The 26,679-nt window shown below is 35.3% G+C and overlaps 3 protein-coding genes across 3 annotated transcripts; all 3 read right to left on the bottom strand.

Annotated features, from left to right (window-relative positions):
* Window positions 1-341: 341 nt before the first annotated feature.
* LOC105224525 (gustatory receptor for sugar taste 43a) lies at window positions 342-15,573 on the bottom strand. The gene is made up of 13 exons (XM_049452473.1): window positions 15,154-15,573; window positions 15,038-15,092; window positions 7,766-7,799; window positions 4,414-4,533; window positions 4,228-4,327; window positions 4,094-4,156; window positions 3,888-4,031; window positions 3,694-3,822; window positions 1,525-1,603; window positions 1,228-1,420; window positions 1,108-1,176; window positions 872-961; window positions 342-674 (listed from the first exon to the last, which is right to left on the bottom strand). Exons 1-13 carry the CDS (start codon window positions 15,305-15,307, stop codon window positions 612-614), a joined length of 1,293 nt encoding a protein of 430 aa, XP_049308430.1. The 5' UTR covers window positions 15,308-15,573; the 3' UTR covers window positions 342-611.
* LOC125777466 (uncharacterized) lies at window positions 4,546-6,411 on the bottom strand. Its single transcript, XM_049452472.1, has 2 exons — window positions 6,220-6,411; window positions 4,546-6,162 (listed from the first exon to the last, which is right to left on the bottom strand). The coding sequence occupies exon 2, from the start codon at window positions 6,024-6,026 to the stop codon at window positions 4,782-4,784; it is 1,245 nt and encodes a 414-aa protein (XP_049308429.1). The 5' UTR covers window positions 6,027-6,162; window positions 6,220-6,411; the 3' UTR covers window positions 4,546-4,781.
* Window positions 15,574-20,480: 4,907 nt separating the features above from the next.
* On the bottom strand, window positions 20,481-25,683 carry LOC115066029 (gustatory receptor for sugar taste 43a-like). The gene is made up of 10 exons (XM_049452016.1): window positions 25,506-25,683; window positions 24,897-24,996; window positions 24,795-24,842; window positions 24,594-24,737; window positions 23,539-23,640; window positions 23,326-23,404; window positions 22,804-22,996; window positions 22,614-22,682; window positions 22,459-22,548; window positions 20,481-20,554 (listed from the first exon to the last, which is right to left on the bottom strand). The coding sequence occupies exons 1-10, from the start codon at window positions 25,677-25,679 to the stop codon at window positions 20,492-20,494; spliced, it is 1,062 nt and encodes a 353-aa protein (XP_049307973.1). The 5' UTR covers window positions 25,680-25,683; the 3' UTR covers window positions 20,481-20,491.
* Between the last annotated feature and the right edge of the window lie 996 nt (window positions 25,684-26,679).

Below are 26,679 nucleotides of genomic sequence, written 5' to 3'. Positions count from 1 at the left end.
TAGTTTTGGAATTTATATTTTTTCGCATTTACTACTCTGTGTTCTACCATTAGGAACTGAAGAGCCATCATCTGCAATAAACTAACGCAGTGGTCGGCAAACTTACACATTCTAATATTTATAGAATATTTTATCAATTCTTAAACGAAGATGTTTGGGTTTAAAAGTTAAATTTTCATTTTTTTTTTTAAATTATATAAAAAAATTAATCCCAAGATATACATTTTTAATTCCGATTTTTTTCTAATTCTGATTTTGAGATTAGTTTCTATCTTCTAAATAATCTAAAAAATAAAAATATGTTTTGATAATTTAAAAATTATAAATCTAAAAATCTAATTTTTAATATAATTCTTTCTTAGTTATATTAAAAATAAAATTTCTAATCACAAAATCTAATTTTTTATCCAAAATCTGAATTAAAATTTCAAAGTTAGTATTAAAAATTTAATTTCTAAATTTGATATAACGTTTTTGCATCGAAATATTTGCTTGTGCAATTTGATTTATCATTCGTGAAATTATCCAATATTTACACCAGTAAACAAATTGTTATTAGTTATTTTAAAACAATATTTATTTACTATATATCAGAATAGTTCTCAAATAGTTTAGCCATTGGTGTTTTGAAATTGTATGAGTATTACGAGATATGTGCAAATAGCTGAGCTGAACTGGAATTATAGAATAAAATGACAATTGATGAAACTTCAAAAATGTATGATAAAAGGATAAACTGATTTTCACGCAGTAATTTATGTAAGCAATGTATTATATTCTATAACAAATGGGATTTGTTTGAATTGTACTATTTGCTTAGTTTATCCTTTTATGCACATACATACATATACACACAGTTATATGTACGCACCGATGTCAGTAGCGTTCGGTTAACACGACAAAGACCACTCGCCGAAAATTCCACGTCCACCACAAGTAATTGTTGCCAAAACTTTTTCACCTGTGTTTGAATAAGCAAGCAAATTCGTTTAATACTGCGCAATAATTGTGCAAGTGTCAATTAATTGCATGCAAGCTGTGTATTCGCTGTCAATTTATATTGCATGTGAACATACATATGTATGTATGTATGTGATTTTCACCTACCTCCTCGGTCAATATTGGATCGTGAATTTTACGCTCAATTTCGCACACTATTTGTATAGTCTTTTTGGACTGAAATGTGTAAATTGTATAATAAGTATGCAATTATAAATATTTACCCACCTCTACGGTTGCCAAATGACATGGCTCAACGACTAATATTAAGCGCAGCGAATGAAAGATAATCCATAACACTTGTAGCCACACCATGCCGCTGTCCTTTTTACTTAGCAACTCCAAAAAAAGGAAATATGAAGTGGCGACCAAGTGCAGCAGGCAAGAGACCAATATGAAAAGCACTGCAACGCCATGCGAACTGTGGAGTATTGAAGGGTTTTGAAGATTTTAGGAAGTGGGTTTATGAAAACTATTACTACCCGTAATTATTCTTTAATATAAGCTAATTTAAGTACTACTCACTTGGATACTAAGCGCATGCATTTGCCCAAAGACTCGTGGTTTTCTTCCAGCAATCTTAATAAGGCCACTTTATTTTTAGCTGCATACATATATAAAGGAAATGTGTATGTCTTCGGCTGATATTGTGTTAAGTTTAATCAAAATAATCATATAATTTTTTGATTTGTATATTTAATGGATTTTAACCCCTATTTTTATATACTTATGACAAAATTAAAAAAAAATTACTTCCTTTTGCACTTTATTTGATTATCTACAATTTTATTGTAATTAAATATACATAGAAAGCTCTTTGTATATTGATTGGTACAACATTTTTTGTTGCTTATTAGTCCTGCCAGTGTCCGCTTATGGGAGATTTCACTGTATTCAGATTTTTTTATTTAATTTTTTTTATATTTTTTTTTTTTATTTTATTTTTTTTTTTATATTTTATTTTTTTTATTTTATTTTATACAGTTTCGTTTTTATAAATTAATTTAAGTAAATGACTCGGTATTAGTTTTTGCTACGTTATTTCCACCCTTATTACTTGTGAGTTTAAGTCTTATCGCCCTTCCTCAGCGATATAGTAAAAGATTTGCCTTATTGTAGTCAGATCAAATGGAAATGGGTGAACGGATTCTGCTAATACAGCTCGTTTCCTACAGTTTAATCAACGATTTCTACCATTAAACGGTGTTTAGTAGACGCTTCATAAGCAACGGCAGTGGAGACATGAATAGAACTAGTTAGTGTTGGCGAGGACTATCCGCTTGTAGAACAAATGTTTATCTCTTTTGAATAAGCAGGAGTTGAATGTACTACAATATCGAAAAGGGAGTTGCGCGACGCTCACTGCGAACTTACACCGCAATTCGAGCTCACGCTTTGCGATGAATGCTATTTCGATTCCCATGACGCCATTTACTGGGAGGGAGTCAATGAAGGTGTTAATGACTCCACGGTGAATGGCGTTCAGTGCTTGTCTGAAGTCTGTCTCGTTCGGAATTAAATCGGTATATTATTGTACCTCTCTGACGCAGTGTAGGAAGGCTCTCTTGATAGTCCTAGAACACGGTTCCCTTTTTAAGCAGAGAACTGCAAGTATGGTTTCTGCGGAAGCATCCAAGCAGAAAGTAATTTAAAAGGAGTTAGTTGTGATATTTAACCGGAAGCATGCGGACCTTACTGAAGGTGTTCAACAAACATACTAATTTTCCGGAGTGCTGTGCTCTGACAGATCTGTATATTTTTGTGTTATTGACGGTCAAAAGTTTTAGGTCTATGCCGTATTCCTTCACCCAGTTTATAAATAAATATGCTTGCTGTGTGTTTAGCAAGGGAGAGTTTTAGGTTTCTTGCAGGGAAGATGCGAGAAAGTTTATGGAGGGATTCACATTCTAACAGTGTTCATTGATATCAGTGCCTGACATTAACATCGTGTAGTCATCAGCATATTAGGTCAACGAAAAATGCCTCTGTTGGTTGGAGGAGTCTCGAGATGTAGAAGTTAAACAGTAGCGGGGAGAGAACACCATCTTGCGGAGCCCCCTGGTTAATTTTTATTAATTTTGACCTCGAAATATTACGCATGATTGACGACCGATTAGATTATTCAAGGTTCATCTTTTGCACTCTTGAGGAAGCATGGATTGTTCAAAATCTTCTAGTAGCGTTCTGTGTCTAACTGGTCTAGGACTGTGTCTAAGGCTTTTGACAAGTTCAATACGATTTAGTCTTGCTGATGACACCCTGAACCTTGAACCACTTATTTTGCAGCCATTTGGCGTTTTGCGCAAGCGTCAGATAACTTTCTTTTAGCCTTGTCCGAGGAAGGGTGCAATATATTTATATTTTCCAGCTGAAGCGGCTCGCGCAATTCTTCGGTTCAGAGGAGGCATGTTTAATTAATTGACTTTCAACCCTGTATTCATGTTTCGCCGGTTGAGTCAGCGACTTTCGAATTTTGTTGTTGTTTATTTATGGTTTGGTTTTCTATATTGATTAAGTCTTTAATATAATTCAGATTTGTCGTTTCATAGCGATAAGAAAGGGGCTAACGTGATACGATTTTTCCACATTTCATTATTGTGATTTAATTTCATTTTATCTGATCGGAAGTGATGTACATTATGACTTTTCCATTATGATGCACCATTTCATTGAAAAATCGTACATAAAATTTACCTGTGTCTTGAGTTGGAACATGGGTCAATTTTGATAGACTTTGGTGTAAAGCTAACGGATGCTGCGACACCACCTTCACAGTAGTTATTAATGGTTTTAAGGAAACGTGCTTTTGGCTGCTATCAACATCTGTTCAAATAAGAGTTTTAAGTTAATTTGTGAATTTTTTCGCGATATTTTTAAATTCTACCAACCTTTTAGAAAACTACTTCTCAACATCACATTTAGACGTCGAAAGCGTCTACCCAGGCCAAAGGCGGTATTGGCAAAATTGATTTGCAAGCCCGTTAATATGAAGTAGAGGCTATAGAATGGTATGTACCATTGTACATTTAACTCTGGAATATAAAAATTAAAAAAAAGGTTTTAAAAAATCAGAGAATTTATGATTTAAAATTACCCGTGTCATCTGTGGGCGTTCTCATTTCAATGGCAAAACGTAGCCAAGTCGAGAGGTCCAATCCTACAAATTTGTAAATAACATAAAGCAATAAATCGCAAAATTAAAAAACAAAATTTGAAATATTGGTTTACCTAAAATCGATGTGATTGCTATTAACGGTAGCCCCAGCATTAATATCGCCAATATGCGATCTCGTTTAAAATTGGAAAATGAATGCAACGAATCATCGACCTACATATATACGAAAATACTTATAATTATGCACATAAAATTAAATATTTATGATAAATATGTACATAAATTTTGCTCGAACTTACCTTTCTCAGTCGCGTGTTTAGCTCACGCGTTGCGCGATATCCCCACAAGCCACAACCGACTCCTGCCGAACACGCAAACACCACAACCGAAACATCTAAGGCTGTGACCACTAGACCTGGCTTATTTTTTTTTTTTGGAATTTTGAGTACGGGGATTGGTCAAATATGCGATTCGATGTAATAATTCATGTGGTAAATTTTTAACTCAATCAGAGTGTGCCAACCTGTGCCATAATGAGGTCAAAGTTCAAAATATAGAAAAACACTTGGTTTTTTTACTGTTATCTGTTTATTTATTAAAGAAAAAATAAAATGACGCAATTTTTCCACAATTTGCATTTCAATCATTAATATATGTCTCAATAATATTACAAAAGCGAAGTTTTAGTATATGAAGGGAACTTTTGCCTGTAGTTCTCGACAATATGAAGCAAGTATTGTTTATCTTCTTCGCTATGAGTTAAAGGCCGGTTAAAATCTGTTATTAGTTTTACTTTCCTCTCAGCAGAATCATTAACAGCAGTGACGTTTTTGAGAATTTGAACACCTTTTAAATATTCTGCATTTTCGCACCAGTTTGAGGGATCTAAGTTGAAAAATTTTACGTCTATTTCCAATCGTGAAAAGATATTTCTAGTTCTTTGCGTTACAAAACAACTTAAATCTTTACTTATGAATGCTTTCATTTCTTCAATGCTGGCATTTACATTTTTACGAAGATAAACGCCATTATCGTCATTGCTTTCAAACTCCTTTTCTAATGCTAGTGCTTCAACCATCTTTCTTTTCACATTTAAGTCCACATTAGAATCGAAAAAGGCGAGACCAACGGCTTCCTCGGACAGATACCATAAGTGTTTTTTCATTTTATCTAATAAGGCTAGAGATATTTTTGGGTCGTAATAACCGGCAATGTTTTTTATCAGCTGCAAATCCAAATTTGGTGCTTCGACTGCATTAGTAGTTCGAAACCAATACGGAATATAAAGACGCACCAGGAAAATACACACATTGCGGAATCCATTCAAATGGCTGGAAGACATTTTAAATTGTTTTTGCAAAGCAAACATTTTTAAGGCATATATCGCTTTTGACATAAACCTGGCATGTGACGTCGCGCCAAGTGCACGAAAGGAAAAGTTCGGGGTGCTGCCACCTAAGAAAATAAACATGAGTTGCAATAGCTCTTTGTAATCATGGCGAATGTGGTCTTTTGCTATATTTTTGATCCAAAATTCTTTATTGGCTTCACATTCCTCTGTATTTAAAGCACGTCGCACTTCTTCATCCATGATTCCAATAGAAAGATCTTTTAAATTGAAAGTGTTCCATTCCCGCGAAAAACGTTCAAATATGGCAACTTCCGGGCCACAAGATTTTCCAAAATATATTTCAAATACAGCTCGTAGTATGATTTCTGCAATATGATGCCTGCATGGCAAGCACAACAAGCTACGTTTCAATTTTTGTTCCAGCAACATTCCAGCACCGTTACGTTTACCAGTGTTTGTAGCTGTCGTGTCAAAGCATACCATTTCCACCAAATTTATCATATTCATTTTTTCTAAGTAATTATACATATATGGACTGGGCGATTGCTTCACCAATTCCATATTTCATAATTGGAATGGAAATTAATTTTTCTATATTATCTGCCGTTAAAACAATAGCTAGGCGTTCTACGTTTTCCTTTCCAGTCATTGCAGGAAGTAGTTTACCGTCCCAGTGTAACACAAATGTTTCAGGGATCTGAAAAATTTTCGCTCTGAGAAGTATTCATAACAAATCCAAAATTAACTTTTATACCTTGAAATTCTCAATAATTTCTGTACCATGACGCCGACGATATTCCTTGCGTTGTTTTCTCAAACTTGTACAATTAATAACCAGATCTTCAATATTGTGACCCAAAGCTTTAGCTGTTGCAATAATAAAATGAATTGCGAGTGGGGTTGACATATTGCCAGCATCCATGCAAGCATTCTATCATCTATGAAGTTTTTTTACCACGTTTTTTTTTCAACTCGTTGGTGTTTGATACGATCATGAACTGCTCTACAGAGTTTTCAGACTCACATTTACTTTCATGACTTACATCATAGTCTACACTCAACTCTAAAAAAGAATAGTTGAAAGAGAAACTTACATATTATTTGTTTCAGCAGAATTAAATACATACCTTGCGTGCTTTCCAATCTTTGATGCTTTGCTCTGCGTCGATTTTCTTCTTCTAACCTTTGCGCCTTCCGTTTTCTTTATTTGCGAGACATTGATCTATAGAAATCATGCTCCCAACACGACCTGGCTCTCTTTGTTTAATTAAAAAGTCTCGGTCCTCAGGAATAGCTATCATTTCTAAAGCATCAGCATGTGCAATATCGAATAAATTGTTTAAATTATCATTGAAATCATTTTCCTTTTTACGAGAACTAGAAAACGAAGATTTACAAAATTTCTGTACTGTTCTCAACTCATCATATAATTTCACCAATTTATCGTCACATGTTCTTTTGTTTAACGTTGGAATACGTGCTCTTTCCCAAAAAGGCAATATTTCCTTCGAAGCCAATTTAGCACTTTCCTTAATTGTTTTCTTTTCACACCGCACATAGTAAAAAAAACATTTCAGCACTTGTAGTTTTGACGGTAACTTGCTTCCAAGTATATTTTTTTCACATTTTCCTATCAAATATACATTTGCGTCAGCAGATCTAAGTGTAACAAAATTATTTACAGCCATCACGATATTGCAGTATAACTTTTACTATTTTTAATTATTTTAATAAAGACCCTTTCTTAACCACAGTCAATTTCGCAATGACAAAATATTAAAAGCTCTATTTGCACGTCTCAGTCTGTCTAATTATCAACATTGGCGTATGTGAACGGTAATGTATGAATTTACCGTTAGGCGGGCCACTGACTACATTACATTCGAGTAATTTGTTGTTGTTGTGAACTCAGTGAACGCAATTCCACTCAATTCCAACAACAGTCTTGTGCAGATAATTTGTGTAGTCAGTGGCCCGCCTCAGTTCAATGGAATTTTTACTAATTTACTCTTTTCTAATATTTATAAATTTTCTTATCATTGGACATATAGAAAAAATTATTGTGCAAAATATTGAGAAAAAATGAGGTCATTACATTCTATATATAATAAATAAACAGATAACAGTAAAAAAACCAAGTGTTTTTCTATATTTTGACCTTTGACCTCATTATGGCACAGGTTGGCACACTCTGATCGAGTTAAAAATTTACCACATGAATTATTACATCGAATCGCATATTTGACCAATCCCCGTACTCAAAATTCCAAAAAAAAAATCATATAAGGTCTAGTGACCACTTTCGATGTGGCTGATTTCATTCTAAAAGATGGGCTATATTTGATGAATTTTGACATTTCAAGTAATGGTGCATTAGACGTGGCAGTTTTGTTGTTAGCAGTGAAAAGAAGTGGCGGAAAAAAGAGAAAGAAGAGTCAAAGTTTATATAGAACGGAAGTTTTCATAGGTAAAAGATCAAATAATTTTTTATTACATACATATCTACATAGTTAATGCTGCAACTACAAGTACTATGATAGCGTTAATAGATATATATAAATTTATGGGATCTAGTAAAAAGAAATCCATTATACGAGTATTTGCATTAAATTGAAGGTCTGACATAGAATGTCTTGATTTAGATCCAATATGTACTTTTTTTTGTAAATTCATACCATTTGGAAAGTAAATTTAGAACCCTCCTCTCTATTGACAAAAAACTGGGACAGTCGATTTTCACAAGCTTCGCTTGAAGCGAGTTTTTCATTGACAAAATCACTCGCCATGAGAAGAAACAGGCTTACTTGGTGGTAGGTTCGGTTAATGCATAACAAACTCCAGCAGCTTCTGGTGGGTTAATAACGGTATGTGTGTGTCCTTGCGTGGTCTTGATGTCGCACAATTCCAATCAAAGTAGATGATTCCCTGCCAATCCCACTAAACTCACACCAAAACCTTTCTGACCGTCAATCCTTGCTTATTTAACGTATATGCGAGTTCTCCGTAATTCGACCACGATAATTTTCGCTGATGTTGCCGTTAAGGACACACTTTTCTACATACTCCTCAAATTGATCGATTTAGTTGTGATTCAGTAGCGGATGGCAGGTGGAAATTCAATTCATTAGGTTTTTATTGCGTTAACTCGTGTGGCAGCCATACTTGGAGTTTCTTTTCTTATTTAAATGATTCCGACCTTTTTAGCTCCTGAGCAATAGAAACAGTGTTATATGACGGTCGGACTTATATCGAAAATTAGCCTTCCGTAGTGCGTCTTTAACATTAAAGTTATCGAAACAGAGTGGACGAATTGCGTGATTGTCTTTTATAGTGTCAGAACTAGAATCCTAAAATGTTTAGTTGCCTGGCTTGCGGGTTCGCCTTTTTATACCCTGAATATTTGCCAAACGTCGGAGACCATATTTATATACATATATCGTGACGAGCTGCTACTATGTCCTTCTATTCTGTCTATATATATGTGAACTAGTCTTTTAGTTTATGTGAGATCGATCTTAAAATCGAGTTCTTGTCTGGATTTTTTTTTATTTGACAAATTATCTTTCTAAAATTGGACTTTGGTTATTGTCCAAGGCAACAGTGCGATCTCAGCTAAAAATTGTCAGATTGGACCAATATGCCATCGCTAAATATAGGATACATATAGCTGCCATACAAACTGATCGATTAAAATCAGGTTCTTGCATGGAAAGTAATGGATTTCTTTCTACTAGACTTTATATATTTACGATATTATGTACCACTACTAAAACTGAAAGGTGGCAGACTTCTCAACTACGAGTGCAAAAAAGCTTATAGTGTACATACCATTGTAGTATTAACATTTTCATTGTTGCTAGAGATTATAGCACAAGTGTTTCGTATCCAAAAAACCCCTAAAACGCTTTCCGTGCGATACCAAACGAGGTTTAGGACAAGGCGACTCCCTTTTTTGCGACTTCTTCAATCTACTCTTGGAGAAAATAATTAGAACTGCAGAGCTAAATAGCTGCTGACGTGCGATGACATTGATATTATTGGCTTCAACAACCGCGCCGTTAGTTCTGCTTTCTCCAGACTGGTTAAGGAAGCGAAGCTTATGGGTTTGGTTGTAAACGAGGACAAGACGAAATATCTCCTGTCATCAAACAAACAGACTTGGCTCGCAAGTCACTGTTGACAGTCATAACTTTAAAGTATTAGACAATTTCGGTTATCTTGGAACCAGCAACAACACCAACACAACAATATCAGTCTTGAAATCCAACGCAGAATTACTCTTGCCTGAGGAGGCGATTGAAAAGCAAAGTCCTCTCTCGACGAACGAAGACCAAACTCAATAAGTCGCTCGTGGCGTGGAGGCATGTACAATGACATCATCTGATGAGTCGGCCTTAGAAGTGTTCGAGACAAAGGTTTTGTGGCAAATTAATGGTAATTTGCGTATTGGCAACGGCGAGTGCCGCAGTCGATGGAACGATGAGCTGTACGAGATATATAGCAACATTGACATAGTTTAGGATAATAAGAGACAGCGGCTACGCTGACTGAGTCATGTCGTCCGAATGAACGATAACACTCCAGCTCTGAAAGTACTCAACACTGCACCTTAAGGCAGAAGCAGATGGAAGGAAAAGCACTCCGTTGGAAAGACGAGGTGGATAAGGTCCCGGCTACAATTGGAATATCCAATTGGCGCCAAACAGCGAAAAGTAAAAACAACTGGCGCACTGTTGTAAACTCGGCTATAACCGCGTAAGCGGTGTCTACGCCAATAAATAAGAAGATTTAGAAATGGTCTTAATCAAAAACAATTGAATTCTTCAAAAATATTAGAAGATTATTATTTCTCATACATGCATCTACACTGCTGGTCACAGGTTAGAGCCTCATATTTTTTCTTCAATAAACTGCTCTTTTTACTACTAGGAAAAGAGACAAGGTTATTATTTTGAGCTTATTGGATTGTCAATGTCAATCTAGACTTATTTCAGTCACAAATAAAATCGAATTGAAATATGGTAAAACAAATAAAGCAAAATTTCAAAACTAAAGATTAAAATACTCAGATGTATAGAAAAAAAATAAGAAGCACACCTAATTAACAATAACAATAAAATAATGTTTTTGCATTTTTCATAGTTTTGAATTTTAAGAATGTGCAACTTTTAGAAGAACTCCCTCATTTCCAATGAAAATATCAAGATAAAACTTTGCCCAATTGGTGTGTTTGAGGTATTTCATCTGAATTCTTAGAATTTTAAAGATTGCATGATCATTTTCCAAATCATCAGGTAAGGAATATGTGGATACTAGTGTCAATGGCTGTTTTTTTACAGAAAATATCGGTCAATCTGTCAGATATATCATTGGAATTCGAAGGAATATTTATCTGATAATAATATAATAATGTACTCTACCCAATATAAGAATCGCAAGCTTCTGGTTGGCTTTAAACCATACAAATCGATCACTATGCAAGGTACCTTAGGAAAAGTAAGTGAATATACGATGTGTGTTCAAAAAAATAACTGAAGTTTCCGTTACTTGAAAAAGATCTTTATTCATTCGTTCACTCTAATGTTGTCGTCTTCAAAATATTTCCCATTCGTTATTATACAGTAATGGCATCACTTCTTCCAATCGACGAAATATTACTCGAAATCGATTTTTGGAATAGCCTTTTTCAGAGATTTTCATATATCTAGTAAAAAGACCACTTTTAAGGATCTCTTTAGTATTTTCGGAAATAGGAAAAGGTTACAGGAATACGAAGGCTGGGGCTTTGTTACAGTATTGTTTTGATCAAGAATTCACCAACAAACGAATATCGGCAAGCCAAGCAGATCTAATCTTAACGACTGCTACGGATAAAGTAAGCCAGAAATTTTAAAATTATCTTTAGTTTCCGAACACACTCCGCATAACACTGGATGATATATATTATTTATATAGTTTATTTCCGAAAATGCGTGAAATCGGTCCACGAACTACTTCAATTCCCATATACTACATACATAAGTGTAATGATTTTCGTTTATTTTAGCAGACATTACTTTCTTCTTCTTTACTGCCTTAGACACCACTTACGTGGTTATAGCCGAGTTAACAACAGTGCTCCAGTCGATTCTTTTTTTCGCAATGTGGCGCAAATTGGAAACTCCAAGCGAAGCCAGGTCCTTCTCCATCTGGTCTCTCCAACGAAGTGGAGGTCTTCGCCTTCCTCTGTTTCCCCTGGCTGATACTGCGTCGAATACTGTCAGAGCTAGAGTGTTTTCGTCCATTCGGATGGCAATGACCTAGCTAGCGCTGAACTATGTCAAAGTTGTCAAATAACTTATACATATTCTTTCTTTCGAATGCTATATTCAAAGTGGTCAACGCGCAAAAAACCATAAGTCTTTCGCAGCACCGTTCTCTCGAAAACTCGTAACGTCGACTCATCAGATGTTGTCATCGTCCATTCCTCTGCACCATATAACAGGACGGGAATAATGAGTGACATATAGAGTTCGGCTTTTGTTAGTCGAGAGAGGACAGTACTTTTAAATTGCCCTGTTGCCAAGAGTTATTCAGCGTTGGATTTCGAGGTTGACATTGTTATTGTTGTTCCAAGGTAGACGAACTTATCTACGACTTCGAAGTTATGACTGTAAATAGTGACTTGGGAGCCCAGTCGCGAGTGTGACGACAGTTTCTTTGATGTCAGGAGATATTTCGTCTTTCCCTCGGTCCCTGCTAGACCCATTTGCTTGGCTTCTTTATCCATTTTGAAAAAATCTGAACTAAGAGCGCGGTTATTGAGGCCAATGATATCAAAATCATCGGCGTACGCCAGCAGCTGTACACTCTTATAGAAGATGGTATCTTCTCTATTTAGTTTTGTAGCTCGAATTATTTTATCCAAGAGCAGATTGAAGAAGTCGCACGATAGATAGTCGCCTTGTCTGAAACTTCTTTTGGTTTCGAATCGACCGATCCTGTCAGAGTTTTTGGTATTGCTCAACGTTGTTTACACAACCGTTTTAGTTTTGCGAAGTTACTAAATTCGGACATAGCGGCATGGAGGCAGCATTTTTTCGTGCTGTCAAGATTTGGCGTATGTGGATAAACCTGGTCAGTTTTTGATTATCCAGGTTCAATTAGTTTGTTGACCCTGAGCTTTAGTCTTTCACACAATACCCTCGATTAAAAATTATATGCGATGATGAGGAGGCTTATCCCAAGGTAGTTGGCGCAGATTGTGGGGTCTCCCTTTTTGTGGAGTGGACAGAGCACACTTAACACACATTCTACAAAGAAGGTGATGCATACTCCTTATCAGTTTTTCGCCGCCGTGTCTGAATAGCTCGACCGGTAATGCATCGGTCTCCGCTGCTTTGTTGTTCTCCAGACGGGTAATTCCTATTCGAACTTCTTCATGGTCTCACAGGTTCGCTCCAAGCGCTCATAGAAGACATCTTTGGTTACATCGTCCTTCTCTTCCGTTGAAGGACTTCGTTTTTATGGGGATGGTGGCTAAACGTTCATCAATTGGCGTGAATGGCAGTATTCGACCCACCACAAATCCCACACCGAATTTGCGCTCCTTTATAGGGCCACTATAGTAAATGCCGAAAGGACCTACTCGTCTCAGCCTGGTCCCGTCCATCGCAGTTCTTGGACGGCAGTGATGTCAGCCTTTATTTTTACGACGATCCAGGTGCATGCCCTTAAATTATAGTCCTTATTATGTTTGCTGTGGTCATCATCAAGGAGGGTTTCTCTTCGGATGCTTTTTTTTACTGTTCATTGAGGGCGTTTTTTACCTGGCGGGTCCGAAACCCAGCGCTCAACCTTGCGAAGAAGTGGTAAGCCATTTGAGCTTGCCTTCATACGGATGTTCTCTGGCTATCCAGAGGATACTTGGTCTAAGGCCGGAAGTTGTGAGCTGCTTGAGTCATATGTAAAATAATAGTTTCTGTCCACTCCTAAGTGAATGGTAATCAGAGAAATTTCCTCCCTTGCGAGAACTTCTACACATGACTCCCTCTTCAAGACTTTACTTTAATCTCTTAAGATACTGATTTCGTATCCTCTGGTTGAAGCTTTTTTTATATACATACATTACATTATTTCATTTAGGTTGCTTTTCTTAGACATTTCTGGGACATGAAGCTGAGCTCAGTAATGAAACAAAGGGAGTCTACGGCTTTAGTATAAGTTAATATCATCCCAAATTTGATTGCAATCACTTCTTATTTCGTATTGAATTCTGTCGCAATATTTTTAGTATAAAATTTTGGTAATACATACAAGAAAATATTCCTCCTCAAAATTCTTAATTTATCCTTTAAAAGATTTGTCGTTCCCCTCAAAGTAATCCTCTTTAGGCCAAATACACGAAACTGTATTTCGAAAAAATTTAGTGATTTTGGGTCCAATCTCGCTTTCACTGATCTTTCAAAATGATTCTCACTGATCCTCCCGATATTCCATTAATGACAGTAAGAGCTCTGACTGTTCATCGTCGAAGGTCAAGAACCAATTCCTTAATTTTATTGACGTGTTGATCATCAGTTAATGTTGTTGGCTGTCCTGGACGTTGTTTGTCGCTAACGCGTTTTCGACCCTCTTTGAATAATTTGTACCAATCAAAAACACTTGCTAGCGACAAACAATTATCACCGAGGGCCTTTTCCAACATTCTGAATGTTCGGAAGCAGACATTTGATTCCACTTATAAAATTTAATGGAGCTTCTTTGTTGAATAACTCCACTTCAGACTTCAAAAAGACAGGTGTATACTAAACAATAATGATTATTGCGATATGACGTTTGGCACAGATATCTCTGATAGGCATACCAACCTAGAAAACGAATGGGTCATATTATTTTTTGCCCACAGTAGTATGCCCGAAAATTTCCTTAATTGTTCAAACTCGAAGAAAAATCATCCGACCGCTTTAGTTTTTCTGCTTCTTTTGTAAATTTTTTTCTGAACAACGGATATCTAGTTTTACTGTTACTGTTTACGGAACAATACGCATTACGGAGAATTATTTCTTTTTAAGTCAAATATTTACACTCACAAAAAATAATTAATAGAAAAAAATAATTACTTTAAGCTCTTATCCCAGTGATCAAGAAAAGTGGCCTTACGAGTATATTAAGTTGCTATAAGAAAATGTTTGAAAAGCACAATTTAAATAAAATCTTTTGAATATTATCCTCGATGTATCATTGATTAATAAAGGTTTTTGCATGCTAGCTTTTATTTAATTGAATTGAAAATAAAGAGCTTTTAACTAAATACTAATGCAAATACGTGGTGTCTAACTTTTTGACGAGGAGTGTATATAAATGTTTCAAATAAAAATTGTATAAAAATTTAGAACTTCAACATAACTTTTACGAGCAGAAAGAAAGTAAACGCTGTTCTTCTGGACGCATTAAACTACGACAATGACATAAAGTCAGCAAAGACCAAGCTTCTACAATACTTTCTACAACTTTATAAAAATAGGTGAACAAGACAAAAATCCAAACTACAAGGTATATGTAAAACATTATTTAAGCACAATCATACTTACCGCACTGGCATCTGCGAATTTGCATCGAACAAAAGTCCCTGATAGGTCAAAAAGACTAGAAAAATTCGTCACAATAAAATTTCAAAATTTTTCCACATTCAATGAGGACAATTTACCCATTAGCAAGCACAGTGAGGCTGAATAAACCGAGAACATGACGCTACGTCGAATATCCAACACACCCTTCGAGTTTCGGCGTACCGAGAATGGCGCCAGCGCCAAAGCTTTGCTCACATAGTAAACGCACAGTGTCGGCTCGGTAATTTCCATAATTAGTTTGAGAACTTTTACTTTTTGAAAATATTATTTTATTTATTTGAAACACTTTTCATACTCTTTGAGTACAACAACACTACAAATTATGCAACAAGCAATTCTAATCGGTTATTTTCGGTGAAGTATATAATTTGTAGTTCTTCAACTGAGTCTCACTTCCGCACGTTCAGCCTTGCTGTGTCGCACTGATTGAGTTTTCGTATGTTGAGGTGGTGAATTTCGTGTCGCTGGCAATTCCCAACTTCACTTGCTGTGACAATTTGCTAAAAAAAATTTATTTTACAATCTGGTAAATATTTGTTCGCCTGTAAGCATACATATATGTACATATGTCATTTATACGTCGAAGCGAATGTGTGTCCGTATTTTTATTAACTTGTAGGTTTTTATGCATATCCTGCATATATATTTTACTTCGGACAGCGGCGCACAAACTAAAATTTTAGATAGGAGACCTTAAAAATAATTTTAAATTTACTGATTCCTTTAGTAATAATCTTCAATTTCGCCTTCGAAATATTATACCGACATTTTCGATCTGAAACACGTGGTACTGTCAAGCTGAAACTTTGAATTAATTGAGCCCATTTGACCTTACTCACAGAACCAATCGATTTTATGACTTCTACTAATATTCTTTTGACTACTTTGTGAAAAACTACAAATAGGACGGTTTCAGTCGGACCTCCTAAGCCGTAGATTTGCGATACGTTTGTGTATTTAAAAGAAATAAAATAAACAAATCTCCATTCAAATATTTCTCTGACGCTTCGGAATGGACGCTCTATGAACGTAACTTGGTTGGTTGTTTAAAAAAAGCAGCGCAGAAGCGCTAGACTGCAGACGGGAGCACTTCAGCCATCTTTACAAGCAATCTTTAATGGAGCTGAGTAGCCGAGATAGGTAACAACGTTCCTTCTCTCTTGCAACTATAGGCGAGTTCCTTCTTTTTGGGTGACCTTAGCCTACTTCTGAACTTACCTAGAAGATGCTCTTAATCAGCTGCTGAAACATAAGCGACCTAAAGTTTTATGACTCGTGATCAGTGTTTAATTATGAAAATGCACAGTTTGGCGAAAACTTGGTAGCTAAAGACTGTGGCACTGTGTCTTTATATTTAGTAATTTAGTAAGAGTCAAAGGGGGGTCACTTATCCGAGGCTTGTTGTTTCCTTTCATTGGGGGTGTTTTTTTTAAGTGGCGGGTCCCAAAACACAACCCCAAGTAGGGAATATTTCGCCTTCTCATATTAGCTCGCCTTCAAACGGATGTTCTTAGGCTACCCAGAGGATACTTGGTCAAAGACCGGAAGTCGTGAGCTGCTTGAGTCATATGTGAAATGATCGTTTCTGGCCACTCCCAAGTGAATGGCGATCAGAGAACTTTCCTCACTTGCGTGAACTTCTATACATGACTTCATCCTCCCCTGTACGAGATATACGACGATATTGATATAGTTCAGCGAATTAAACTTTAGACAGCGGCTACGCTGGCTAGGTCATGTTGTACGGATGGATGAAAACACTCCTGCTCTGAAAGTATTCGACGCAGTACCAGCCGCGGGAAGCAGAGGAAGAGGAAGACCTCCACTCCGTTGGAAGGACCAAGTGGAGAAGCCGGGTCTCGCTTGGAATATCCATTGGCGCCACGTAGCGAAGAGAAAAAACGACTGGCGCGCTGTTGTTAACTCGGCTATAATCTCGTAAGCGGTGTCTACGCCAGTAAAGAAGAAGAAGAAGAAGAAGAGTCGAAAGTTGTTAAGAGAAAAATTTCTTTTAAGTAGACTTGACAACTTCCCATATAATAACAAGGCATACACATTAAAGCATGTGTTAAATTTATTAAATTTTGCTTTAAATTATTTTTCTTTGTACTTTATGCAAATGTAAAGTCCTCGCTTGACGAACAAAGACCAAACTCTATAAGTCACCCATTATTCCCATCCTGCTATATAGTGAAGAGGCATGGACGATGACTACATCGGATGCGTCTGCGTTAAGAGTTTTCGAGAGAAATGTTCTGCGGAAGATTTATGTTCCTTTGCGCATTGGCAACGGCGAGTATCGCATCTGATGGAACGATGACTATACGAGGTATACGACGACATTGACATAGTTTAGCGAATCAAGAGACAGCGGCTACGCTGGCTATGTTATGTCGTCCGAATGAACGAAAACACTCCAGCTCTCAAAGTATTTGACGCAGAACCCGCCGGAGGAAGCAGATGAAGACCTCAACTTCGTTGGAAAAACAAGGGAGAAAGAACTAGTTACACTTGGAATCTCTAATTGGCGAAAAAGCAGAACGACTGTCGCGCTCTTGTAAACTCGGCTATAACCGCGTAGGCGGTGCCTACTCTAATAGAGAAGAAGATATGCAAATGAACCAACAAATTATTATGTCATCAATTCTTTTAATATTGAGTTAAATTATATCCTCTTTTTATAATGAAATCCCTCTGAACTCCACCTTGCATTCAACAGTTTGCCTTCACCTGGTTGTAAACACTTCTAAATGCTATTTACACTCTTATCGTTTAAATTGTAAATAATCATTAGAGTTCGTGACTATAAAGCGCGCACTGAAATCTGTTTCAAGCTAATTATATGCATAATTAAATTGTCAAACGGTTGACTATAAAATGGCGCTGCCAATATTACGGTTATAAAATTATTTTTGTATGCGCTACGAACACCAGGTGGGCTGTCAAATTGAAAACTGAATGAATTTAAATTGCACTTGGGCAGTGAAGAAACGCTTGAAAACGAGCAAATGGCAGCGCTTGCAGGTAGCGTCATCAAACCTTAATGTATGACAACGTTCATGCATGTATGGGGTTGTGTGTGTGTGGATGTGTGCGCGTATGCGAATAAGTAAAAGTAAACAACAGTAGCAGGGCTACTGCGGCGAATGTAGCATATATTTAGGCGCAAGCAATTTTTTTATTGGTCATTGTTTGTGTATAATGGGAGAATAAATAAGTTTATAGACAGTTGATTGTTGTTGTTTGCGTGTAGAGTGGGGAATTTTGTTTGCAGATACGTGTTGATCACTTGTTTAACAAATTGAGTTAACAACCACGTGTATGCATATGTATGTATATGTGTGCTGCATGTACAAACATATTTATAACTTGGATACACATATGTATTGAGCATACAAGGGAGCCCATCGAATTTCGAGGAACTTTCGTAAGTCTACTTCAGCGGAAAATTTACATGCGCTGGAAAGTCTTCGGTGGGAAGCAATAAATATTAATTACTTTACACAAGGTGGTGTTTCAAATGAAGATTAATGTTACGGGTGGTAGTTGAAGAAATAGGGGCTTCATAAAGTCTCATTAAGGTATTTTTTTCTTAATGAGTTGTCAGTCCCCTAAATGTTTTTTTCCAGAGTTTTAAAATAAAGCTAGACAAACGAATGAAATGCCTAGTCTGTCAATCCAATTGTTCCTAAGGGGGTACATGGCTTTACGGGTTAAACAAAAACAATTTTTTTTATTGTCTTATTAAATTCTACAACACCTCTAGAATATTGTCATAAATTTTCAAGTTGATCCGAGTAATAGTTTCGGAGATACGGCCTTAAGAACTTGTGCGGTCGAGGCTAGCTTGGCTAAGTGCACCGTCTTTAAACACGTTTTTTTTCGAAACTGTGTGTTGCAGTGGGTTGGCAAAATTTCTCGAAAACTATTCAACCGAACTTCATGAAATTTTACACAGGTCTTTGTGTTACAATTTTTAAAGATTTGGTCGAAGGATTTTTTTTTTTCAATTACAACTATTAGAAAAAAAAATGTCACGAAATTTTCATTGAAATTTGAATTTTTTTGTAAAAATGTTTGCCGAAAATCCAATTTTCAGTTTTTTTCCTTTGTCCAAATTCTATGTTAAGATTTTAACTAAAACATGTATTTTTCACTTTACATGATCCTGTAAGAAGTTACCCTGCCAACGCGAGCACATCATTTTTCCGAGAGGTCAGCGGGAATGGCGTCGCAATGGCCGAGTTTTAAATTTTTTTTTCATAAAATTTCAGAATTTCTTTGTTAATAGTGTGTGTTTGTAACAATAAAAAATATAATAAAATATTTAATTTAAATGGTTTAAAAAAGACTGTTTTTACCCGAGGAAACCCCTATAACCCCTTGATTTTTTTCCGTATAACTGCACTTATGTCAGCAATAGTACGCCAAATGTATGTTTCCCTGTGGCATTGACTTCATGTACTCCAAAAAAAGTGTTGAGCAATAACACCCTTTCCATGAATTTTATATCGGATCCTCGGAGTTCAAAAATGGGCTTTGTGTATAAAATATTATTAATCATTAGTAACCCAAATGTTTAGCTATTCCGAGACTTTGTTGTTGTTTTTGTATCGTTGCTGTAATCATGAGGCTTTAAATTGTTTGGTGACCCCTGCTGTAGAATACAAAGAAGTTGCAGTAAAGTCAAAACTGCAACTTTGCTGATACCATCTATTTCGTAGGACTTAATTGGTCTATTTAATTTGAAATTTAGCATTTTAAGATTTTTATAAATTTGTGTGAAAATAATGCTCAACAGAATATTATTATATTTCAACGTTTTTTCAAATTTTTTTCATTGCATTTTGTATAACTAGATACCCAATTAATTGGGAAGAACACGGAAATGTTTTAAAATAATTATTTGATTTATTCTAAGGCAAAATAAAAAGCTGGCATATTTAATAAGAGAGTTTATTTAATATAACTTTTATTATCCACTTCCAGTTAGTGATCAACGTTATTAGTGTAAATATATATTTGTCATGCAGGATCACTGGAAACGTGTTGAAACGGATGATCGCATAGGTGCTGTCATGTCGAAAAAATATAATTCCTGTTGCATCTGTGTATAAACGAAAAATTAGCGTGTGTAATGGCTCATTGCTCAGTAATCGAATGAAATGGGTGTGATGAACCCATCCGTTTTGTTAGTGAGGTGTTGTGGGATGCCATCAAGTGTAGTATGGTGACCTTTTTGTTGCTTCGTGATGTCGTTAAATGGTGACATCTTGCTGAGTGGTGGTGTTCTGAGGTGTGGTGTGCTGTATTAGGGTACGCCAGCTTTTTCCGAGTGGTACGGTAGGGGGAAGCTTAACTTTTTTAAACACACTCAAATACCCTCGTACGAACAGTGTTTCGTTTTAAGATTCCTTAGCCTCTGGTATTTTGGAATTGTAATACAATAAAAAGATATGTAGCAATTCCTGAGCTGAACTGTAAGCAAAATAAAAGTGATTTAAGGGGGACTTAATACATATACTCATAAATCTTAAAATTTTCACTTAACATCTAAGCATTTGTTTAGTTAGTAAAATTTGTGAGGCACTGTGGCACGTTTGAAACTATTATTAAACACTTTTATTTATTATTTAATATTTACTACAATTTTAACTTTTTGAGGGGGTAACCATCGATATAAATCTTTTTAATTTGTGTTTCCATTGTCCAGCGAAGTTTTTTTTACTGTCAAGACCACGTTCACGTTTAATGTTTTCGATTAACTCAAAAGGTTCGCTCCGGAGCGGTCATTTGAGTTTGCTGAATAACCATATTACGGTGGTTGCGGCACGATATTGTTAAAAATTTGGCGAAAATCTCACGAATAATCAATGTAGTATGGGACAGTGCATTATCGTGGTGCAGAAACCAAGAGTTGCCTAAAAGTGTTCCTAGTTGACAGTATGGCCGATCGATGGAACCTTGGTTTTTGACCTGCTTTGACGTGGTTTTTTCAGCTTCGGCTCACGATGCTACGATATTCGGTCGATTGATCGTTTCTTTCCGGGTCAGCCAATTATAACATTCATGATTCCTGATAGTTGGAAAAAAATATATATAGACACGACTGCTTAACACGACGCCTTTTTTCAAAAAATTTTGGAACCAATCGTGCTTTCACTTTTCTTAGGCCCAAATGATCAAAATAGCTTTCATAGGTCTTTCAAATATTCCAACCATCCCTGTAAGATCTCTGACTGTCAAACGTCGATTTTTACCCACAAATTCGTTTGCTTTATTGACATTTTGATCCGCAGTTGATATTAGTTTATGTGGTTCGTCGTAAACGTGTTCTCGACACTCTTTTGAATAATTTATACCAATCAAAAACACTTACCTACGACAAACAATTATCTCCGAAGGCCTTTTCCAACGTTTCGGCATCAGAAATTTGATTCCGCACAGAAAATTTAATGTAACTTCTTTGTTGAATAGTTTCACTCATCATAAAAATCGTCAAATGCACTTTAAGTATATATAGGGTGGGTCATCTAACGTTTTAAATTTGAATTATCTATATTTCGACATTGGAAACGATAAATACCATTCGGAAAGTGACAGATATTCAGTAAAAAGTCCAAAAATTACGAAATGGGTCGCTATTCATTATTCTACAGTTTGCAGATTGTCAGAAGATCGTTTGACCGAGGATGGTCAATTTTACCCAAATATCATCTTTTCGGACGAGGCTCATTTCCACCTCGATGGTTACGTTAACAAGCAGAATTGTCGCATTTGGGGCACAGAAAACCCGCACGTAATCGTCGAGAAGACAATGCACCCAGCACGAATCACTTTATGGTGCGGATTTTAGTCTGGCGGAATCATCGGCCCATTTTTCTTCGAAAATGAAGAAGGAACCGTAACCATCAATGGTGAGCGATATCGCGCAATTTTAACCGAATTTTTCTTCAAGCAAATTGAAGAGGAAGACTTTGACAACATTTGGTTCCAGCAGGACGGCGCTACGTGCCATACAGCTAACGCTACACTCAATCTTTTACGTCCTAACTTCGAAATTTAAAATTTTATATGGCCCACCCCATACTTCAGAAAGAAAAGCGTACACTAAATACTAATGATTATTTTGAAGTTACATTTGTAACAGATGTCACTGCAGTCATACTAACCTAGAAAAAAATATTTCGTCGAATGGGTTTTCACGCAAAGCTTAATTTTACTATTTCTGGCCCACAGTAGTATGTATGTAAGTAGATTAATAACATGTATGTAGTAGTTGCCATATTTGTTAACTTGCAATATTATTTCAGCTTGGCAGACTTACATTATGCTTAACTGATATTTGAAATTCTAACCTTTTTATTGTTGTTGCTACTCACCGCTGTCAATATCGTTCTATTGATGTCACAGATCCCCAAAACCGAAATTCTTACATCGTAAATATGTAAATGTTTCCAAAATTTTTGAAACTGCCAATAGAACAAGAACTTATAATAAAATTTGCTATTTAAGGTAATGGTACGAAATTAGTCACCTCAGCTGATAGCGATAGCTCTACAGTTGTGCGCTTGATTTCGCTAACGATCTGTATGGTTTCCTTTGACTTTGCACGAAAATAAATTTTAATTTAATATTAACAATAATTTTAATCTAAATATTATCAAATAAGTAACTACAAATTGTTTAATATAATTTTTATATAGCTTCGAAAAACTGTTACTCACCTCTACGGTCGCCTTGTGACAAGCTTCCACCACCAATAGTAATCTGAATATATGCAGCATAAGCCACATCATCTGACAGTAAGTCCGAATGGTTATAGAAAACTCTCTGAAAGCTATAATCAGGAAATGTGCAGTGATGACGATATGTAGCATGCAGGAGATCAGGTTGCAAAGCACAGCAAAACCGAAGGTGCTGATTGAAACGGAAAACGTATATTCGAATTTATTATAAATTTATTAGAAGAAATGTTTGTTGTTTTTGATACCATTTTCATCAATTAATAATTATAATTATGTTTCCTTTGCAGAAATTAAAAATAACTTCTTTAATTAACGGGAAACCTCAGTTTTTGTAAAAAGTGTAATAATTTCTCTATTTTTCACTTGAATGTCTAGACCGTGAGCCACTTTTTTGCAAAACAAACATTCACCAAGTAAAACCAAATGATCAATGGAACTTTTGTTAGACGCTGGCTGGTGACCAGTTATTGCGTTTTTGAACCAAAAAACTTATGAACTTACTTGGAAAATATTTCTACACATTTGTACAAGGATTCGTAATTATCGACCAGTAATCTCAACAGCTCAACCGTTGGTTTGCCTAGAAAGAAAGGAGTGAGTTTGACAGAACAATTTCCCTAGTGTTTTCACATTTATAAATAATATATAATCTAATATATTTACATATATAATTTATACATGTACTATACATATATACTACATAATTTCACTTACAATGATGATTTCTTAGACGATTAAACTCATGGTGTGGTGGAGTTTCCTCATCAGAAGATAAATTATTAACCCAAGTCTTCATCTTACTGCAGTGTTTTTCATCTGTGAGAGCGCATTATGAATGGCAATGTAAAAATTTTAATTAGGTAAATTAAGTAACTTGTAGTAATTAAGTAAATAATGTAAGAGCAACAATTATCGCTAGATGTTACGACTGTATTGGAAAAGAGAGGAGTATCCTCTGGGTAGCCAAAAATATCCGTTCGAAGGCGAGCTAAATTGAGAATGCGAAACATTCCTCCCCAGAATTGTATGCTGGCCACTTAAAAAGTACTTCCAAAGAAAAGAAGAATTGCTGCAAAGCAAATACGGTTATGTAAATTGACGGTGAGCAATACCAAAAGCTCCGTCAGGATCGGGAAAGACCGCTCCGAGTAATTCAATACCAAACGAGGTTTCAGACAAGGCGATATTGATATCATGGACCTCAACTGCTTTCTCCAGACTGTCGACATGTCGAAATATGTATTTCTTGTAATCAAACAAACAGTCGTCGCACTCGCGACTTGGCTCCCACATCACTGTTGACAGTCTTAACTTCGAAGTCGTGTATAGTTTCATCTATCTTGGAACCTGAATTATTGAGCCTATTTTAGGTTCATATATTACTACTATCAGACTGTAGAAATAATAAGGCGACGACGCGCCAACCAAAGCTTCTTTATTGCTGTCTATGATTAGTTAAATATTTGCGAATCGAAACTAGTTAAAATAGTCTTAAGTTATTAAAATCTATATACATATATATAGTATAATAAATGGCGCCGAAAGACAGCAACCAGAATAAATGGTGAATCGATGAAAAAACGAACTTTCGCTCTATCTACATGAGATCTATTTAGATTTTGAAAATCGCCAAATTCAATATTTCTTCTTGTACGCTTCTAATTTGCAATTTATAGCTGATTTGTTAGGTTTTCATGATATATTTTAATGTAAAAACACATTTTAAAAATAAATTAAGTATATAAATATTTGGTAAAAAATTTTCTTACCCAACAAGAAATGCTGCTTCAATATCTTGTTTAAATGACGAAAACGTCTCGCAAGTCCCAGAGCATTATTCGCATATAAAATATGACTTCCAATTAGCACCAAATAAATCCCATAAAATGGTATATACCAATTTAAAGTAGCGGCTGCAAAAAAAAAATAATGAAAGGTGCCGCAAATTGTTCTCTTGTGTTAAATCTTACCAAGAACATGTTTCGGCACAACCTGGATCCACACAAAATAATCGAAACCTATAAATATTGCTATAAATTTGAATTATCTATAAAAAATTAAATTGACGCAACTTATAATTGCTCCAAATAATGTAGGTGTGACTATAGCCAACATTCTAGGAACAAAGCGATCATTTTCGAGATTCAAAAATAAGTGCAGAGACTCGTCCAGCTGTAAGAAATTTAGTTTGAAATGATTTAGGATTTATTGATATTATAAATTTTTATTTTTTTATAATTTAAATTTAAATTTTAAAACTCCAAATTAATTACAACAACAATTATTATTTTCAAATTGAATAAAAATTAGTATTTTAAGGACTTTTCTGAAATAAACAGTTTTTAAGTGACACAATAGTATAATTGACTAAGAGAAATTATCACCTAGTCAATAGTGTATATCGTCACCTGAAATGCAAAATAACGTATCATAAAAAAAATCGAAATTGAGTGTCTTATTGATTACGTTTCACTACTTCAAATTATATACATAATATTGCATATGTTCAACATTTTCTGGTTCTGCGGTCATGTATAAACCAGTCTTAACCAATATTAATATTTTGTTTCACTCAGGTTCTATTTTATTTCGTGTTTCATTCATGCGACACTAAATTTATGAAATTTTTGTTACTTTATTTTGCATTTCAGGTGACGATATGTAAATATATCATAAAATACCTTCCTTAAACGCATATTGAGCTGTTGTGTAGGTTTCACACTGCAAAGACCGCAACCGATGCCAGCAATGCATGTCAGCGCCACCATGCCCACATCCATTGCTGTGACCACTTGTAGGGTCGATGAACTCACGCTGGAAATTTTACGATACATAATTAGTAACAGTAAATGCATTATTAATTTTTAATACAGGAAATACAATATATGAAGACTGCTATGTATTGTGGTGTATGTGATTTGTTTTCTATCTTTGCTCAACAGGAATTGGAAGTGGAATATCGAATGTATATATGTAATACAATATATCACATTGTTTGTCTGTGATAAACTATAGAACCGATTTTAACCAATTTAGCACTCTTTGTGGAGTTTGATTCAACTTAAATGATGGGATAGTTTATACATTAATTTATAATAACAACATTTTACACTCTCATAACATTTTACAACAGAGCATAACAGTTGTTTCTGACACGTAAAATGTAGTGAAATAGAGACCGAGTTATAAGCTATAAGAAATTTATATTTTTTTCAAGTAAAGAACCTCGAAATGGATCATCTTTTATATATCTATGTACATAGTATATAATAAAATCGATCTGGATGACTGCGGTTTCTGGATATATACTAAAAATCAACATATCTTGATGGAACTTGTTGTACGTGTGCCTTCGGCACTATGAAAATGTTGGTAATGGCGAAATGGAACTATTGCCATGCCAAAAATTAAGGTACTCGTACAAATACATAACTGAATGAGAGAGGGTAACAAACGAAGAGATAGTATTTTATATATTTCTCTTAAACCACTACAGTTAACTCGACCAAACTTGCTAAAACTATTTAACTTCATCATGCAGTTTGAAAATGGGACTTCATTTTGCTTTTTCACGTTTGGGAAACCATATAATCTATTCGTATTAGAGATAGGTTTACGAAGAATCTTGTTCACCGATTTGTACTGACATAAAATAACACTGGTGTATAGCAGCTCTGTCGACCCAGAGATAAAATCGGTTTTGGATACATTTGTGCTCACCATCCATGATACTATCAATGGTTTTATAATATTTGCTCTGGTTTTTTTTAAATCTTTATTTTCAATTTACATTACAAAAATCAGAAAAATTAAACATTGTATCATATATATTTATAATATTAGTTTTGAAAATTT

This window comes from Bactrocera dorsalis, chromosome 3, assembly GCF_023373825.1.
Source record: "Bactrocera dorsalis isolate Fly_Bdor chromosome 3, ASM2337382v1, whole genome shotgun sequence".
Lineage (NCBI taxonomy): Eukaryota > Metazoa > Arthropoda > Insecta > Diptera > Tephritidae > Bactrocera > Bactrocera dorsalis.
Note: the sequence above shows the minus strand (reverse complement) of the source record. Positions and strands in the feature narration are given on the sequence as shown.